Raw genomic sequence first — 20436 nt, forward strand, 5'->3', positions numbered from 1 at the left:
TGGGATAGGCTGGATTGCTTGACCCCCAGGGAATACCGGCAGCTACTGCATAGGGAAGGGGATAGATCTGGTAGATTGCTTGTGTGGCTGTTGAAGCGTGAACGTCCACCCCCGCTGATTCTCACACTACATCGTCTTGAGGGAGGCACAGCAAATACACAGGTTGGTGTCAATGTAGTTTTATTTGCTCACCTGGTGAATACGTACTGTGGGAGCACGGGTGGCGATGGCTCAGGTGGGAGCGACTTCCTCAGGGGGTACCGCTGCCGAGGCTCTCGGATGACCAGCGGGAGGATCTGGGGGACCTGCAGGAAGCCTTGCGAGGGATGGCCAGGCAAAGCGCCCGGCCGCAACGGTTTCCCAGTTAAATTTTACTAGGTGTATGCGGAGGTAATTCTCCCACATCTGTTGGACACACTGCGGGAGGCTAAGCAGGCTGGAGTCCTACCCTGCTCTATGCGGGAGGCACAGATTGTCATGCTCCTCAAGCCTGACAGAGACCCTGAGGACCCTGCTGCATATGGTCCCTTGTCCATGCTGGGAGTGGATACCAAAGTGCTGGCCAAAGTTCTGGCTCTCAGACTGCGGAGAGTGGTGAACTCATTGGTGCATCAGGACCAGTGCGGGTTCATACCAAGGAGAGGAACACACATGAACCTACGGAGATTGTCACATGTTCTCCACTCGGTCACAGACACAAACCTCAGGGAGGCAGTAGTCACCCTGGAGATTGAAAAAACCTTCGATACTCTCCAGTGGGACTACCTTTGGGAAGTCTTGCGGAGAATGGGGTTTGGAAGCGAGTACATAGCCTGGGTCAAACTACTATACCACAAACCGATGGCTAGAGAGTGGACTGGAAGGCACATGTCAGACACTTTAGAGGTCGGAAAGGGCACACAGCAGGGGTGTCCATTATTGTTGCTTCTGTTCACTTTGGCCATGGAGCCTTTGGCGGTACGCTTGTTTAGAGATATGGCACCATGGGGTCTAGTGGTAGACAGTCGTACTTATGTGGTTTCCATGTATGCCGACGATGCTCTTCTTTATATGTGTGAGCCGGACGGGGCAATTCCAGCGGCTCAGGAAATACTAAACTCATTTGGGGCTTCTTCTCGCCTCTGCATTAATTGCCAGAAAACAATATTGTTCCCGCTTGCTGCATTGGCGCAGAGGGCAGTTCACGACCTCCCCATGGTTGGCATGAATTGGAAGTGCTATTGCTTCCGGTACCGAGAATGCAGATTGCCCATCGGCCGGAGTCCCAGTATGATCTGAACATGGGGAGGGTTCTTGATGGGCTGCGGGGATCCATATCGTTTTGGAATGGTTATGGGGAGGGTGGCGGTATCCAAGATGGTACTACTGCGTTGTTGCCTCTATGTGCTCCAGAACTCTTTTTGCAAAATCCCTAAGTCAACGTTCGACACGCTGAACAGTCTCCTGACTTCCCTATTCTGGGCTGGAAAGCGCAGCAAAACCAAATTGGAATTACTTAAACTAGACATGGATAGGGGCGGCCTGGGGTTGCCGGACCTGTGGCTATACTACATGACTAGCCTGCTGCAATATGCTGCTCAATGGTGCATGAGGGAGGGCACGGTTCATACAGACCTACTACTGAATTGGAATGAGGGGATGCAACTGCGACAGTTCCTAATGATGGGCTCTAGGGTCCCTAAAATGTGCCCACATATAATCTGCTGGGTTACAGAGGTCTGGGAGCAAGCAGTGACATTGGTGGTCAGGAATGTCCCACATGCTAGCGCACTGCCGCTGCGGTGGTTGAAGGGCTTCCAGGATATACAAGAGATCATGGATCTCTCGAAGTGGTACGAGGGAGGTTGTGGCACCACAGGGGATCTACATCAGAATGGCACGTTCATGACCTTTCAAGAAGCACAGGACTGGTTTCAGGTGCCACCAGGGCAATTGCTACAGTACGCCAAAATATTGTGCACAATACGAGAGATCTGGACAACATTTCCAGATGAACCTGGAGAGTCCTGCACGTTGGTAACATTGCAAGACCCTGGCTCTATTCGTGGGCTTATCTCCTGCATCTATAAGACATTAAAGGAGGACCGGGTGTCGCACCTAGACACGATCAGGGCAAGATGGGACGATTACTTACCCGCCCCTTTGATGGACGGTGAGTGGAAGAGAGCAATGGCACAGGTAGCGGAAGCTACAAGCAATGCTCAGTTCAAGTTGATCCAGTTCTATTATCTACACCGCACATACCTGACCCCTCAGCAGCGAACGCGGTTCACTCCAGGGTTATCTTCTGCTTAACAGCGATGTGGCACAGACCCCGCCATGTTCATACACATGGTCTGGGATTGTCCGCGCCTTCTACAGTACTGGCACCAGGTGGTGCTGCACCTTAGCACAGCCACGGCTGTGCGGATCGACACCTCCGTAAAACGCTGTATTCGGGGTGTGCTACAGATGCCCAAGAAAGGGACTAGGATGCACTATAAGTTTGCGCTACTGTGGCTGGTCCTGGCGAAACTGTGGATAGCGATTCACTGGATACACTCAGCACCACTCGCGTGGAAAAAATGGAGAGATGACCTGCGGGAATGGGGGGGGGGGGTAGCTGAGGAATGTCGTCTCAAAGCAGTACAGACCCATGAGTATACGGAAAGTGATCCCATGGAATGAGGACAAATGTCGACACAAGTATCCACAGTAGTGAATGAGGGTGAGAATGAGAGTGTACATAGCTCGCCGAGCACTGGGCCCACTACAATGTCCGCCGATGTAACATCGCCGCAGGCGCCCTCTCACACCTCGAATATATGACTCACACAACAGTTAGAGTTGCACCGCTAGTTTTTTATCTATGTTAAGAGGTACTGTGCCCCCTATCTGTCGCTGCCACAAGGGTGGAGGGAGGGGGTGGGGGTTGGATACGGGAGGGAATCTACATTCCCTATAATGATTATCATTGTTTCTCTGTTGGTTTAAGATGCTGGTCTTATTGTTAAAAAAAAACTTATACTGCCCCTAAAAATGAAGGCAACTCGGCTCACGGGTAGTGAGAACGAGTACAAATAATGGGATATTGGGTTAAAAGCATTGGCTGCGTGTGGGTTATAGATGTTGAACAATGTATATGCATGTCCCTAAGCTAGAAGCAATGATTGAGTTCAGCTACAGATTCCTCTAAGGTTAAGGGGACAGAGAGATAGTGATGGGCCTGTATGGGGGTAAGAAAAGGCTCCTAGAGTAGAGGGAACCTGTGCCGGAAATTGATCATAGATTGTTTGAATCTTTTTAAAGAAAAAGTCAGAGAGGCCCTCCCATAACTCCATAGATGGAGAGAGGGTACTGTTAGTAGTAGAGGGAGAGAAAAAAGAGCAGACAAGTTTAAACAGCTCTTGGGGTTTGTTTGCTGCATCAGAGATGAAAGATACAACAAAGGTTAGCTGCATGGTATTTTTTCAGAGCGGCCTGGTAAATTGCTTTTGGGCCCTTGTCATACTTGGATCTTGACTGCCTTTCTAACCTTTTGCATACAGATTTCTCTGACTTGAGGGCATCCGAGAACCAAGGGGTGGAGGGTTTGAGCCACTTTGAGAAGTGGGATTTCAGAGGGGCAATGGTATCGAAAGCATCCATCAACCATTTGTTATAAAGTGATACATCCTCGTTCTAAGTCCCCTGTCCTGTCACAGTGAAGGGACTCAAGCGACTTCATAAAATGGGAGTCAGAGATTTTGTGCCAAGTTCTAGAGAAAGTTTTAGTCGTTTCTTGGGTGCCGCAGGAAGTTGGAAGGACTATCTTGAAAGGGACCAACACATGGTCTGACCAAATAAGCTTCAGTACAGGATTAACCATTACTGTTGCAGTATTTGCTAAAATTAGGTCCAAATGTGTGACCTGCTTTATGAGCTGTCTCCTTAGTAAGTTGTTCTAGCTGAAAACCTTCCAATTAGGATGAATATTTCTGTGCGGATTTGTTGTTGGGGTTGTCCACATGAAGGTTAAAGTCACCCAATACCAGGTAATTCGAGTGGAGAGGGGACAGTTGGCCTACTGAATTGATGAGAAGCTGGAGCAAAGCAGTTTAGGCATCAGGAGGGTGATAGATAAGTGCGCCAGATACTGAGAAAGTGGAGGCTAGACTTTAATGGTAAAGGTCATGCCTTCAATACTATAAATGTTCGTAAGTTTGGAAATAGAGCAAGTGTAGGTAGATCGGTGAACAATGGACACCCCACTGCCGTTTTTGTTGGCCAGAGCTTGAATGAGAAGTCCGGGGGAGTTGCAAGAGCAGTATCTGCGGCCAAACTGTCTTTTTGTAAAGTTTCAGTAAGAAACAGCAGGTCCCAGCACTTTTCAGATAGCAAATTGAAAATGTCAAGTGCATGTCCAGGTATGGAAGTGCAGTTTATCAGGCCAGCCGAAAAGGTAGCCTTCAGAGGGTGGACAGCAGAGTCACCTGATGCCGCATGTGGCAATAGTTCGAAGACCATGTCACATAAGGAGCTACAAGGTATGAGAACTTCAAGAGAGAACCCGCACCCAGGGCTTTTAACTTCCACTCCTGGGTTAACAGAGGTAGTCTCACAAGTAAAAACACAGGATGAAGATCATAAAGCTAACAATTTGTCCCTCGTGTAAGTAAGCAGGGGTCCACTATGGCAGGGCTTACTAGCAGTGTGGCTGGCGCTGGCCGTGTTCCGGACACAGATGGGTGCAGACAAGCTTGCTTGTGGCACACCTTTGGGATGCTAGCAGCGTGTGTCCACTGTGCAGCAGCAGAATGCTTTGCATTTTATACTGAGAGGTGTCAAAAAACAACTAGAGCGTGCCTCAGGAAAATGGCGGCTCGGCAGTGACTTCCAGGAAAGAGGAAGTGGAGTCAATTAATTGCAATGTGCTCAAATAGCACGTATAAATAGTACTGCACAAATTCCCCATGTAATACAAATTCAGGATATTTAAAAGCATCAAGTACAATTGTAAGAACAGTCTTTCACTAATTCCCCCCTTAGTGCAAATGCCGGATTATTTTTAAAGGCTGCAACTTCTCACCAATGAAGCTTTGGTTGCCTTTGATATTGTATTCCTCTCCTATACCCTTTGGCGACACATGGGTTCTATGTTCTGACAATTACTTCTCTGCCTTAGATTGCTTTTTTGGACTCTTCTATTGCAATTCTTATGGTTGATCTCCTGTTTTTTTTTACTCTTCTTTCATGGTACAAAATTGTACCCTCCAAGATGACTGCCATGCTCGAGTGAGCCATGCTTCCTTTTGCCTTCATCAAAATGGCTGACAATTATATAATTTGCAGTTCAGAGGCCTTCTGGAGTTTGTGACTCCATGGTTTCTTTTTTTTTTTTTTTTTTTTTTTTTTTAGTCCTCACCTCACCATTCAGCGTCTGCAATTCTTTAAAAGAAGCCGCCCTACCAAACTTTGCGCCCCACGGCTACTGCATTCGCTTTAGACCAGTCCAAGACAGCCCCTGTGTTCGGAGCTTGGTGTAATCATAGGACCGGGGAAAGTTCGATCAGTCTCATCTCTCTTCCCCAGGATATGAGAGCCTGCCAGATGTCTGTACCATGCTCACTTATACCCCCCTGATCCAAACGTGCCATAGCAAACACAGCTTTTAGCCAAAGTTCACACTGAGGGGGCCGTGGATCTTTCCAGTACTTACAAATTTCCCTTCGGGCAATAATAACCAAATATAGCTATAAAAACCTGTGTAACGGCTGTAAAACATTAAAGGACTCACCATCATCTCCAAACATTCCTAAAGTGAGATTAACTTTAAAATTGACTTTAAAAATGCCACATAAAACTTGCTCCACACGCCTCCAGAAAACTCTTAATTCAGGAAAATCATAAAAAGTATGAATATCATCGGCTTTAAGGAGATTGCATCTTGGACATTTGGGGGAGGATACAGGAGCATATTTAGCTATCTTCGCCGGCATATAGTAAAGCCTGTTAACAACTAAAAAGTGGTTCTTTTTTAAATTTGAGGGCTTGACAAACTTATTTCAATGATGAGTCAAACAGGTCTTCAATGTCAGACACCAGGGGGACTGATTCCAGACTACATGCTGTGGGGGGTATTTTACATCTTCGGCCTCCAGGAACTTTTTATACCATAACGAAACTTCCTTTCTCCTAGGATGGGTTTCTTGCAAGATACGCTCAGTTTCCCATTCACCATGTACATACCCCTTTTCCGATGTAAACCAGGAGGCCAATTGTAAGTATTTAAATCTGGAAAAGCCGCTACCAATTTTAGATCTTAAGACCTCTCAGGGGTGGACACCTTCAGAAGATAAAAGTTCAGACCATATAGTAATACCTGCCCTCTTTATTGGTATCGCGAGGTTGTCCTACAAGCATGCCGGGGACCCAGGGGAATCCCAGATTGGGGCAAAGTCAGAATAATAGCCAATCCCCCACCAACATCTGGCCCTATACCACAGGCTAAGAGCAGCCCTAAGAACTTTCAAACGCACCTTTTTAAGATACCTTGGAGCCCCAAATTTATACAGGAAGCCGTCTCCCCCCCTTCAACCAAGACCATTTCTCCCAATAGCCCACCCCAATTTGTTTCCTCTGTTTTTGCTAGTAACATCCGTATATTTTTAAATTGGAAGGTAACACAGTACCAAGCAATTTCCGAAAGGGCAAGCCCCCCTTTTAAGAGCTTGCATCTCAACTTCTTCCATGATAGTCTAGCACCCTTATTTGCCCAAATAAAACTTCCAATTTTACTTTGGATTATACCTATATCCTTACTTGGGAAGTTAAGGGGGATAGCATTAAACATGTATGTTAGCTTAGGAAGAATGACCATTTTTACAAGGTTAACCCTGCCATATATCGTCAAAGGGAGATTCTTCCATCTAGCAAACCTGGTCTTTTTTAGATTAATCTGAGTAATCTTATCCAAGTCATTTACTATGGTAATGCCCAGGTATTTGAACTCTTTACTTTTTTTTAATTTTTTTTAGAGTTTTATATAGCGCGAACTAGACCCGAGACATCAGGAATCCGAGCGCTTTACATGAGCACCAGTTTCGTTACATGAGGACACATTCATTTTTGTTAGGCACGGGGAGATTAAGTGATTTGCCCAGAATCGCATGATGTTGAGCGTCGTTGCCGAGACTCAAACCCGGTTCCCCAGCTTCGAGGTCGACTGCTTAAGCCGCAAGGCTACATCCTCTCCCCACTTACTCTGCCTTCCCAGTTATCGATGTTCCAACACATCACCTAGGTTTTGGAGGTGTTAGCTAGATACCCTGAATAGGAGCCAAATTCTTCTAATAGGGCTTCGACTCTTGGTATTACTGCTACTGGGTCATTGGTATACAGCAGCAAGTCGTCTGAATAGAGAGCCAACTTACTACAATAAAGATGGGACCTAAAGGGAGTAATCTGCTCATCTAGTCTTATTGCTTGAGCCAAAGACGCTATATACAAATCAAAGAGCAGGGGCGAGATGGTCCAGCCCTGTCTGGTACCTCTATGAATGCTAAAACTAGAGGTTAACATACCATTCAACAGCAGACTCTATTGAAAGCCTTGGACGCATCAAGTGCCACAACGGCCAAGGGTTCCGACAGAGCTGTAGCCATGTCTATATTACCAATGAGTTGATGCGTCTGCTCCTGGATATATCTCCCTGGAATAGAACCTGTTTGGTCCGAGTTAATCAACTGCGTGGCTAACTTTACCAATCTCCCTGCAAGAATACTCATAAAGATCTTATAGTCAGCATGGAGATAGGTCTATAAGAATCCGCTTTGCGGGGATCCTTCCCGGGTTTCAGGATGAGCACGATAGTTGCCTTTTTCCAGGACCTGGGAACCTGACCTTCCAGATTATATACAGAATTAAATAGTAAACTCAACATCGGCACCAGTTCATCCTGGAGGAGCTTATAAACCTCACTAGGGAGCGCATCCGTGCCAGTTGCTTTATTCTTCTTACATTTGTTTAATTGTACTCTAATCTCACTCTCAGTGATTGGAGCATCTAAACTTTCTCGACTCTCTACTGTTAATTCTGGTAGAACTTTATCCCTCAACCAATTTTGGACAGTTTCAGCGTTAGGCACTATCTCCTCCCTATACAGCTCTGAAAATAGTGAGAGAAGGTCGGCTTGCATGATCTCCACGCTACTCGATATCTCCCCATTATCATTAATTATTAATTCATTAATGTTGTTCTTAGCTCGTTCTACTCTAGCTTTCCATCCCGCCTTTTCTCCATACTCGAAGTTCTGCATGTTCTGAGTCATCCACTGAGCCTTCACCTTCTGGTCAAGCCTTCCCCTATAGTCCTGGCGGGCGCATTCTATATTTTTTTGCACTTTTTTAATGCAATTTTATTGAAGTTTTCAAACATTTTATATGTGGGCGCATTCTAAGTCACTCAGGACTTGTAGCAACCTTTCTGGACTCCCTTGATTAAGCCGAGTCCTTTCTTCCTCTAAATTAAGAATTTTCCCTTCCAAATTTCGCAGCTCCTGTGCCTCCACCCTATTCTTTGAGCAAATTAAACTATGTAACAGACCCCTTATATTGGCTTTAAAAGCATCCCATACAAAGTCCATAGAGGTTGAACCAATATTAACAGAGAAATAATCAAGGGTGGCGGTTTTAAGAGCCCTCACTATTTCTTCATCCAGCAACCTTGACCTTTTTAACGTCCATCTGTGCCTAAGATTATATCTTTTTCCTACATATGCAAACATAATAGGAGAATGATCTCATGTGTGACTAGGTAGAATAGATATAGAGGTCAGATTTTCTAGACTAGGCCTATCCAATAAAACATAATCGATTCTAGACGAGTGGCCATGATTCTTGCTATAAAAAGTGTAGCCCTGTTTATCACCCATCCTTGCTCTCCATACATCAACAAGCCCCAAATCATGTATCATGTTTCCCAAGGCTCGATGAATTTGTGGTGCTCCTACATAACGGCTCTGATTTGATCTATCTCTTAGAGGGTCAAAGAGGATGTTAAAATCACCGCCGATGATTATGGGCGATACTACTTCCATCAATTTGGACTGTAATTTGAAAATGTGTGTCGGATCATCGACATTAGGGCCATAGAAGGAGGCAGGTATTAACTCAGACCCTCCAAAATCCAACAGCGCCATGATCCATCTTCCTGTCTGGTCAGTTTGGATGGATTTAATAGTACATCCTGCCTCCTGTTTTATCAGAATAGCCACCCCTTTAATATGGACAGTCTGCTCAGAAGAGCAGAAATATTTTACCAAGGGATATTTAGCAAAAGGAAACACGGCACTCCAAAGGACTTAAATGCGTCTCCTGGATAAGGCAGACTTGGGCTGGGGATTGCTCTAATTATTTCATGACCAATCTTTGTCTACGGGGGCATCTCAACCCATTGATGTTCCATGAAATGAACTTTACCTCACTACTCATTGGGTCAGATCATACCTCCCGGGCATAGGGTCCTGAACAGGCGGTCTAATATTAAATAGAGATTGAGGATATTTTTTATTTATTTTTCCCACTGCAACCCCCCCGTGCACCCCACCACCAACCCCCCCATGTCCCCCCGTGACCCCACCCCCCCAGGGAACCCTCCCTACTATTAGGTTTAAGCCTGTTTAGCCTCTGTGCCTCGGGCTATTTAGAAAAATGAAGAAAAAAAACGGTACAACTCATAGCCCAAATCACTCCAGGGGACCCCATCTCACATCCACCAATGCCCCCCTAAACCCCACTCTCATTCCTTATTTTATCAATAAGACCATACGCCTACTCTACTGAACGGAACATGTACATGTGGTTACTCCACATGATACGCAAAGATGCAGGAAACCTCAATTGAGCCTTGGCCCCCAGCTTGTTCAAAATCTCCATTCTTTTACCCAGCTCCCACTGTTTTGTTGCTGTAATATGAGAAATATCCGATCTAATAGAAAATTAAAAAGCGTTAGAAAAGGATCTAGAATTTATCAGTCCTTCCTTCGGAGCCTCGGATAAAATCTTTTCTTTAACAGTGTACGTATGAAAGATTATTAAGATTTTCCTAGGCTTCTGTTTAGCCGGGTTTCTTTTAAATGGGTCATGATGGACTCGTTGTATTTCATGAACCAAGTCTAACTCAGGGGAATCCTTTAAAACTGTTTCTTTTAGCAGGGATACCACAAAACCTTTAATGTCTTCTCCTTCAAGAGCTTCGGGAACGTTGATAGGTCTAAGGTTGTTCTTTCTTGAATGGTTCTCCAAACGCTCTAAATCATCTTTCAGTTCCCTGTTTTGGTTTGCTAATTTGGTAATTTCCGTTGTGGAGATATGGAGGGCCTCCTTAATTTTTGGTATTTCCAACTCAAATGTGTCCGTTCTTAGGGAAACCTCCTCCAACTTGTGAGCTAGCTCCTCACAAGATGCTTGAATCGCTGCCTGGTTTGACTTCGAAATCGTAAATCTTTTCCCCATATCCTCTTTTAGTACCAGTAGGATTTCCGCCAGTGACCCGGGACCGGGCCCTGAAGAGATTGCTGAGGTTACTGGATCAGGGTGAGAACTCGGTTGGGTGTCCTGAACCTCCAATACCAAAAACCTATTGGAGATGCCTACCATGGGGTGGATGGCAGAGAGAGGATCCCCAGACATCTCAGCCACCACCTCCCCTAAATCACTCATAAGACCGGGAAGAACAGGGGACTGCATGATAGTCAGAGATGAGTCTGGCAGACCAGGGAGCTTGGAAGAAGCGGAGCTCAATGGGGAGTCTGATCGCAAGCTGTTGGACACCGAAGAGCTCCCCTTATCGGGGCACCGATTCGTGGGAGTAGACAGAACCTTATAAAACGTTTTTGATGATGGAGTGATTTTCACTTTGGAAGATGGAACTGTCTTCCCCCTGCCTCTCCCTCTTCCCTTAGCTCCAGTTATAGTCTCCGTGGCAGTAACACCCTTACTGTGCCTGGCAAACACTCGAACATCAGCAACAGGGGGGGGGGGGGCCGGGTTAACACCGTGGTCTCAATTATAGCAGAAGACTTGATAGCCCTAGAACGCAGGGTATACCTACACACATTGGGTAATGAAGCACCGACTTGCTGAACTTGGGCAGAACATACCTCCATACAATAGAGACACCCTCCTTGCACTCTACCAATCTCAGACGGCTTTCCCTGCTTTCCCTGCCGGCATAGGATCACACGACAATCAAGGAGATCCAGCGAGTCTCGAGAAAGGCTATAGAGGCTCTTACCTTCTTCCAAAAGAAATACCTCAACTTCAGGATTATTGGGCACGTCAGGGTCCAGGCGCCCTACCTTGCACAAGCACCCTACCGCGCTCTGCCCTCTCCACACGGCGGTCTTCAGGCCTTCTCCAAATGCAGAACTCTGCCTCGCACTCTCGGCGGACTTCAGGCTCGCGTATTCACAGGTGCTGACTCTTCCGCCTGTGTCCCAGATCCAAAAGCAGGCAACGCTGCTACACCGGCACTCGCGAGCTGCTCCCACCCACCGTGAGGCTCGGAGTGCCGGCGATCCGCCGCTGGAGTCAGGAACCATTCACCGCACCGAAAACAAGTTAATCTCAAGGCAGAGGCAGGAAGAGATTAAATCAAAGGTAAGGATGAGGTGAGGGGCATAAAGGGATTAGACCTAAGGTTAATTCATCCAGGGGTCCCCTAGAGAGAATCAGCACACGTCCCGAGGGAGCATCAGCCGCGACAGCTAGCTTACGGCCGCCATGTTCCTCCCTGCAACCTAACAATCCCGGACTAACTCTAACGCCTGTAACTCCATTGTTTCACCTGCAAGAAGGGTACCACAAAATGTGACCAGGATTGTGGTGTTCTTGGGCATAAAGTCCATGGAGTCATGGAACTGTTGGCTTTAGGAAGCATGGTTTCCCCAAGACCCCGCCCCTTGTTTCTAGATGATTAGGAATGGTAGTTAGAACTGGAAGTATTGATGAACAAATAATAAAATGCTCAGCATCAAGACATGTAATATGGCTGTAGGTTTACTGAGCAGAATATAAGTTACATTAAACTCAATGCCACTCTGTAATCAGGACTGAGATGTTACCTTAACAGAGAACTACAATGTGGAAATAATAAAACATATTTATTTATTTTATAATGCAAATTTATATATGAACACGCACTGACAAAGACAATGGGGCTGGATTTTCTATGGTGCATTTACATAGACACACATAATATTCATGCGCCCACTAAGATAGAGCACACTTAGATGCACATATAGAGAGAGAGCAAAATATCTACTGACATGTGCACACACAAAGAACATGTCTACTGACACTAACCCAGCTTTGGATTGCATGCACCTCTGCACCCAGATCAACAGAAACATTGCTACAACATGCAGACTAACAGATATACAGGTACTCAAGTACACATACCAACACGCAGAAGTGCCCACACACAGACAACACACATACGCTGACATAGAATCAAACGCAGCAAACAGATTCAGACAGAACAAGATGAACATGTATAGACAGACCGGCCGGATGGACAGACAGAGATGAAAAGACGGATGGGTCATTTAGTGCTGAAGAGCAGATTCTGGGGCCATATTTAGCACTTCTGTAGAGAAAGTAATATTTGAGGTGGATGAAAGGGTGGCATGTTAATGCCGTTTAATCCTTGGTCTATCCTACAGACTTCCATTTCTACATGGTGAGATGAGTCTTCAATTACGAAGGTTTATTCAAGCCATGCCTTCTGACAGTGAACACATACATGTAACAACACAGAATAATCTACATGTCCATTTAATCTTTCACCTTTTTGGGATAATCATGCATATTCAGTACTGGCATTCAGTACCATCGTCTCTCTCGGAGTGTGGAAGGTCTCATGGAGCAAACAGACTACAACTCCCAGAATGCACTGATTTGTTAAATGAAAACCTAGGATATGACAATTCGTAGTTAGTGTATCTATAACGATCTGGCAATCTTAGTTGCGCTTGGCTCTTAGCATGCATTAACTGTACCAACAGTATCTCGCGTTTGTAGCAGTGTTGCCTATATATGTACCGATGATCATATATGAAAATGTTCAACATTAAGACTTCTAGTCATATAGAAATTGTGATTAATATTTTACAAAACAAGAGAGTGCACAACGGGTTACATCAATATAGGGAATGGTAACAATGTAAAACATTCACAACACTAAATAGAAGTCTGTGACACAACCACAGAATACCAGGATCTGTGCTGGGTATGTACTGGTTCGGGACCTGCCTCAAAAGATGTGCCTTAAGTTATTTTCTGAAAGACATCAGTATATCTGCAAGTTTCCTGGGAAAGAGTTCCATGCTGATGCCGGTGACCCCCGACAGTATTGTTTGCTGTTGGTGGACAGCATGAATTTAGGAATTTCAAGGTCCATGAAGTCTTACTTCTCAATAGGCTCGGACTGCCTGAAAAGGTGAGAAGGTTAGCCTAGTATGGTGGACCAATTTTAATGTATAGCTTTGGATGCTGACAGGCTTTGAAGAAGAAGAAGAATCTGGCAGAAGAAGAGCCCATTTGTTAAGTTACTGTTCTTATGTCGAGGTAAGCAGGCACCTCTTTGGTAAGCTCTTACGTATATAGTACTGCCATTCAGTACCTCTGTTTCTGTCAAACTGACATTTGTCACGTGTTAGGTTACCAGGTCACTCTATCTATACTACCCATCCTGTGTTTTGTCCTGGGCTTTCGTTGTGCGTTACATTGTTAAAAAGTATGTTACTTAAAATAGCTCAAATGAAGCAATCAACCAATAACTCCCAGACTGCACTGTGTTCATTTGCTTGACATTTGCATGTAGTTTTTATCTTTCTTTACAACTATTGTATTTGTATTTGTATCTTCTTGCCTTTGCTATTTTATGTTAACATTTCAGCAGAGACTAGATAAAGCAATAAAGCTGCCTAGTGGGCAAATAAGAGCAACTGAACATTGAGAGATTTCTTGTAAGGTCAGTCCCTGTACTATCCCTAAACTCAAACGCCCATGGGTTGTGTGGCATCTTGCCTACTGCAAAGCTTTCTTATCCAATTTCCATTTCTACCCTAATCTCAATTAATTAGAATCTGTTTAGGCTAAACTCCATACCTAAAACAATGCATTCATTTCTCATCCAGCCAATCACAAAGCCGAGCATTCCAGAATCCATTTATCTGTATTATATCTATTAAAGGAGTTGGCATATGAATGCAGCAACCACGAAGCCGAGCCTAAGAAAAGGCCTCACAACAATGTGCCTGTGTTCCTTATAGTTTGTAGCGATCGATCTAGACCAAGATTATATCGATGTTCAGTTGTAGTTGCACAAATTATGTGGTATATGTTGGACATACATCTTAGAGGCGCTTCAGTTAGGACTAATGACGTGGCTGTTCTAAGTCTCTATTTATGGCTCAGACTTAGAGCACAACAGTGTTTCAGCAGCCTACACTTACATCCACAGTCTGACACGGCCTACCTGTCCATAATACTTACACAAGTTAGTCATGCATATACTCATCACCATTTAATGATATTATGGGGCATCTTTACAAGCCCCTACCACCACCAGAAAGTCACTTTTTGTTTACGTTGTGATGGCGATACGAGCTTCACCTTATTTACAAGGCAGCATTAAGCCACTTAACGTGGTTTAACACTGCCTTGTAAATAAGGCACCCTTTCACGCTATAATTACCATGAAAGCGTTCCACCGCAACACCCATTGATTTTGGCGATGCCCCCTATTTACAAGGGTGGCTTGAATAGGAAGCTGCACCAAAATTAAGATCAGAGAAAACCTGGTGGTACCCTGGCTGTTTCTATGTGTGCTGCGTTGTGCAGCACACATGGAAACAGTAAAATGCCATTGATTGTTTATGTGCAGGAAGGTGTCCCTTCCTGCACATAAACAATAATTGAAAAAAAAAAAACGTTTTGCAACTTCTATTTGTGCTGCATTAAGCAGCACACATAGAAGTCACAAAACACCATTTTAAAGATTGTTTATGTGCAGCTATGGACACCTTCCTGCACATGAACAATCTTCCCCATCAACGCAGACACCATTGCTCTATCGTGCAAGGGTGCCTGCATTGGCGCTTGGCAGCTAAATTCAGTGTCAGCAAAGGAGGAAACGCGGGGCTGCACCATATTCTTGTAAATATGGTGCAGCCCTGCGTTTCAGAAGTGGCGGAGTGAGGCGTTAGCCGTCAGAGTGTGGCGTTAAGCCAAGAAGGCTAACGCCACGCTCCGCCACTTCTATTGTAAATATGCCCCTATGTGTTCAGATACAACAGCCATTATCCTCATGTGCAGCGGTGTACCTGATCCACCGGGTGATACCTTTGTATCTCCACTCTGCTCTCTACTGTGATGTGGCGGCAGCTTTTCCTTTATTGAGTCGACTGCACATATTATTTACCGAATACCATCATATTTAAAAAACACATGAATATAACCTAAAAGGTAGAAGTAGTACAGTAATTCTCAGCGCTACATAAACGTATATGAAGAACGTGGCTCCACATGCTTCGGTCCAATGCCTGACCTGTGAATGGCACCCATGTCATGTGACTGAAGGCTTTCATCCACTTCTCCACTTCACTGTGTCTGCCAGCCATGAACAGGTAAGCGTCGTGGCTCAGGGAAACCTGCGTGCCATCGCCACCTGTGTGATAAACAGAAGTCACTTTAATTCTAGACAGCTCCACAAAAATACAATAAAAGAAAATTGCTGAATTGAACGTGCGAGCAGGGTTCTAAAAGTGTTTAAAATACAAAGTCTGCAACAGGGCCGGCGCTAGACATGGACAGTGTGGGCAGCTGCCCAGGGCCTTGCTTCTGCACACAACTGAGGGTCCGGCACCAGTGCACCCCTTTCAAAGACGCCAGTGTTAAGAAGCCGGGGGCGGGGGGTGCAGCAGAAGTGCAGATTTGCGAAGCCCATGGGGGGGAGGGGCTGAAAGTGCTGCAGATGGTGAAAAGTTATAGTAAAAAAGTGTTAGAAGTATGTTTCTTACCTTATACATAACCAAGCTGGGCTGCATGTGAAGTTCAGGGGGGACGCACTTTTTGAGTACCTCAGCTTTATATTATCATTGTATCATGTAGACACGGAACAAAATGTCTAGCTCATCTGATGAATGCTGGAATTGTAAATGAAGCTTTAGTACACAGTCCTGCCAAGTACCACACATCGGGTGTTAGACTAACGCATTTTAGTGTGGTGTCCACAGCACAGCACTAAAATGTGTTAGACACGCATTATAGCACCCCAGGTCCACCCCACAAGGCGTGCTTAACTGGACTTCCATTTAATCAGCAAGCATGCTGTCCGTAAGTGCGCTGTGCTGACTCTCAAAATACAGCTCATAGACAACTCTGTACCTATAAGGAGCTGCGTACCAGGTGGTCTTTCACTGCCTGTGGCACAAACAAATACCGCGCTCTGATATTGATCCCGGGGTCCATACTTTAACTGTTGTGACCTCTGCCATCTGTGCAAGCAGTGCGTCTGATTGGCTCTGAGGCGGCAGATGGCAGCTTTTGTTTTTCCTTGCCGCGACTACCAAAATGAGAGTGGTACCTCATCCGGTCCACATGCAACCCCACAGTGTTTTGAAAGTTCTGCCTATCTCCTGCCCCAACACTTCAGCAGCCTTGCCCCCGCCCCCCGCCCAGGCAATGCATCGCAAGTGCCATATGGCTTGGGAAGTATGCAACATTTTACCTGCCCTACTGCCATGTGTGTTGGGGGTGATAGATGAACAGATGTGTAGGTGAGCGCTGCGTCACTGTCTTTAAAGGTTCGGACCTGCCTTTGGCTGTCCTTGACTGGCGGCTGCGGCGGTGACACTCAGTTCAGACCATGAACTGCACTGAGCCCCATGAATCTGTAAACAAATGGGTTCAGCTCCTGCCTATCAGCGTGACACCAATTTCAGTGCATCAGCACTGAAACAAGCAATTTAACAAGGTACTGCTATAGACCACTACACCCGACCTTAAGCATTTTCCAGTTGGTAAGTGAGGATATACCTAGCGGTCATAGCTACCGACTTTAGAACTAGAGAACCAGGCTTGAGTCTCTGCGTCAACGCTCAGCATCCTGTGACTCTGGGAAAATCACTTAATCTCCCTGTGCCTAAAATAAAAAAATGAATGCATACTTGTCTAGTATAACTGGTGCTCATGTAAAGCTCTCCAATACCTTTGGTTCAGCTTCACACTATTTAAAAGTGCAAAAAAAAGTGCCCAGTCAAGAACGGTCAAACACTGCCAGAGAGTGAAGCCTGTTTGGAGCGGTGTAATGTGGAATACGCATGAAAGGTTTCACATAGGGGTTTGAATTTAATGATAAGTCTAGTTCTGGTAAGGTGCATGTAGCCAAATATGGTCTGGAAATGTTACACCCGAGACAGCAGTGTGGCCTGTCTCTGGTACTGCAAGCAGGTGCACTGGAGTGCACATAACAATATAGGATGTGACAGATCAGTAGGTTAGTGTCCTAGATTTAAGGTGTTTTGCAGTGGTTGCAATATCTTTTTAGAGGTTCTCGTTGCTCAGGGTGGGAAGGGAAGAAAGGCAACACAAACTAAGGTGGAGGGTGCGGGAACAAAGTGAACACAGACAATGGGAGGGGGGGCAGGAAGAAAGGCAACACAAGCTACGGCCGGAGGGGGCGCTAACAAAGGCAACACAAAATACGGACGGGAGGAGGGCGGGTGTAGGAAGGTGGATATCTGACTATGGTTACCCCCAACTTTTTGCCTGGTGTCTAGCTGGTTTTTCGACTTAGTTGGCCTGAGATCCTGCCATTCATGGTCTCAGGCTGTCTGCTCTCCCTTTAAAATGGACTTCATGTACCCTAGGTACATACCCAATTGGTAAGGATCGCCTTATTGGACCCTGTACAGTATACCCTAGGTACCCAGGGCATAGGTGTACCCTAGGCCTCCCAGGGGCTGCAGCATGTATTATGCCACCCCTGGTCTGGCCTTCCAATCAGACACAACTGGCTGATCACTCAGCTGGGGCAATGTCGTGTAATCACCCCTTGCTTAGATATAGTATACCTATATCTACCCTTAATATAGACACATGTGTACCTATCAGCCACTCCTATGGCAGGCCTTAACAATCCTGGAGGCAGAGTGCTTGGTAACATGTGAGATGGTGCTCTAGCATGAGCTGAGCCTGTCTGCAGCTTTCGGAACCATGTCCTTATAGCTGTTCCATGATATAGCCTACCATGTACTCTTAAAGTACCTTATAATCTTAAACGGTTATGGTAACTATGGTTTGGCTTTATCAAAACATGTTGTGTAAGGTGTCTAACACTTTGGAATAATAACCCCATACCATTTATGGTAGTGAGGATATTATTCCTCCCTTCTAGAGGGAGAGACATGTTAAAATCCTACTTTGTTGTTTAACTCTCACCAAAGCCTCAGCATCACAAAATGGATGCTGCTGCCACAGACACGAGTCTGACCTCCTGCTGCTGCGAGCCCTCCCAGCCAGGGAGGCCTGGACAATAGGTTTCCTGCTTGGGGAGGTGCTAGCACCTCCCCAGACAGACTTTAGTGTATTGGGGCAGGGAGGGCTGAAAGGAATGAGACATGCCTGGGGCACACAAGGTGCTCCATGCATAGTCCAGTTCAAACCGGTGCTGGGGCACTCCAGCCCCAGCTCTGGCGCGAAACTGGACAAAGGAAAGGGGGTGTAGCCACTCCCCTTCCTGGTCCCACCCATAGGAGGGACCTTGCAGGTAGCCCAGCCCACTAGACCAGTATATTAGTAGCTAGTTGGGCCCTGCTAAATTAGATTATCCTGAACCTGCAACTTGAACAGAAACTCTGGACCTTCGACATTCGACGAAAGAAGAAGACTGAAGAATCTCCCTTGTGGCCAAGGAGTGGCTACCCTGTGCAAACAGGCACCATCAAGAGACTTACCCTTTGCTTTGCTGAAGTTCTACGAGGGACCGACTGCAGAGCCTGACCAGAGCCTTGACTTCCAGACTTCTCCGACCCTGATCCACATCCACAGCCGAGCTGAGATCCGTGGAGGCGACGAGAGACGTGGGACCGGCTACCTGGGAAAAGTGGCGAGTATCTTCCTGCGCAGCTTCTGAGGCACCCTCGAGGTTGTGCCGCGGGGATTGAGAAGCCCCAACCCCAAGCCCCATCTGAACCGAAGATCAGCCCCCCACACTCCACGAGTCCTGCGTGGGGCCCTTCTGCATTTTCCTGCTTGCCACGTCTGTCCGGTTACTTGCCCGTTGGCTAGTAACCTTTGTGACGACACACCTTTTAACTTTCCACCGCAGGTTTGGCTCCTCCAGACTGGCCCCTGCTCCTCTGTAAAAGAGAAGCACCCCAGACCTTCCTGGTCGGCACCAGAAGCAAGTCCTCCATTCTGCGTAGGTTCCGCTTGCCAAGGCTTGGTGAGTCCTACGTCGACTTCGACGCCGCCGACAGCAAGAGTCTTCGTGGGACAGCTCGCCTCCTGGTCCTGGTTCTCCTCGACGTCTCCTTGTACCCGTGGCTGCTGCGACAAGCTTCACCCCTTCACCTGCATCTTCACGACATCGCCTGGTTCCTTCCTGGTTCCACGTGGTCACTGGCTAGTGACCCAGACTTTGTCCCTTCTGCTTGCAGGTATCCTTCCTTCTTGATCCCAGCCTTGGGATCCACCGAACACTCTTCACTGACCGCCTGTCAGCATCTTTCCTTCAGGCATCCATAGGAGTCGACGACGAAACCCGACGCAAGTTCACACCTAAGCACCCGCAGCCCGTGGGCTAGGTAACTTTGGTACTCCGGTGCTCAGTAGGTTATTGACTATCCTAGTGTCTAAGTTTCAAGTCTCAACTTCCTAGCTACTTCAGAAGTGTCCTCAATCTTATTATTTCCAAACTGTACTATTTCTATCGATTATACGCATTACGCGTGAGTGTTTCCACTCTGCACCTGAATCCCGTGGGCCTCCCACTTCCTAACCTTGGGTAGTATAGTGTAGCCCCAGCGATTCCCTAGGCCTAGGCCTATCCTATTTCCGTGACAGTGGTCCTTATACCACTTACTTAGTATATGGTTTGCGTGGCCCCTAGGGCCTAACTGTATTACTTACCTGTGTGACTTAATGTATGCTTAAATAAGACTGTGTTGTACTTACCTCGAATCTCCTAAAGAGTGCTGAGGGTTTGACTAGAATAAATACACTTTATTTTATATATATATCTGTTGTGGTGTCCTTTCATTTGGTATTCAAGGGGTTACAAATGGTATAACAGCTGGCTTCACATGCCATACAGAGTTTAGCCTAAGACTGCTCTTGTCCAGGCTACCACTAGGATAGCTGGTCTATAAGGTTGACTTTACAACCAATCACCATAAGGGTTGTTTGGACT

At 46.2% G+C, this 20436-nt stretch overlaps 1 protein-coding gene across 1 annotated transcript in view; it reads right to left on the reverse strand.

The window, feature by feature from the left end:
- The window catches only part of LOC146810891 (rho GTPase-activating protein 24-like), a 220790-nt gene that overhangs the window by 189725 nt on the left and 10629 nt on the right, over positions 1-20436 (reverse strand). The window contains exon 2 of the mRNA XM_085614458.1: positions 15571-15690. Coding sequence (XP_085470584.1) covers positions 15571-15690 — 120 coding nt within the window. The remainder of the gene's footprint in view (positions 1-15570; positions 15691-20436) is intronic.

This window comes from Triturus cristatus, chromosome 7 (genome assembly GCF_964204655.1).
Source record: "Triturus cristatus chromosome 7, aTriCri1.1, whole genome shotgun sequence".
NCBI classification, from domain to species: domain Eukaryota; kingdom Metazoa; phylum Chordata; class Amphibia; order Caudata; family Salamandridae; genus Triturus; species Triturus cristatus.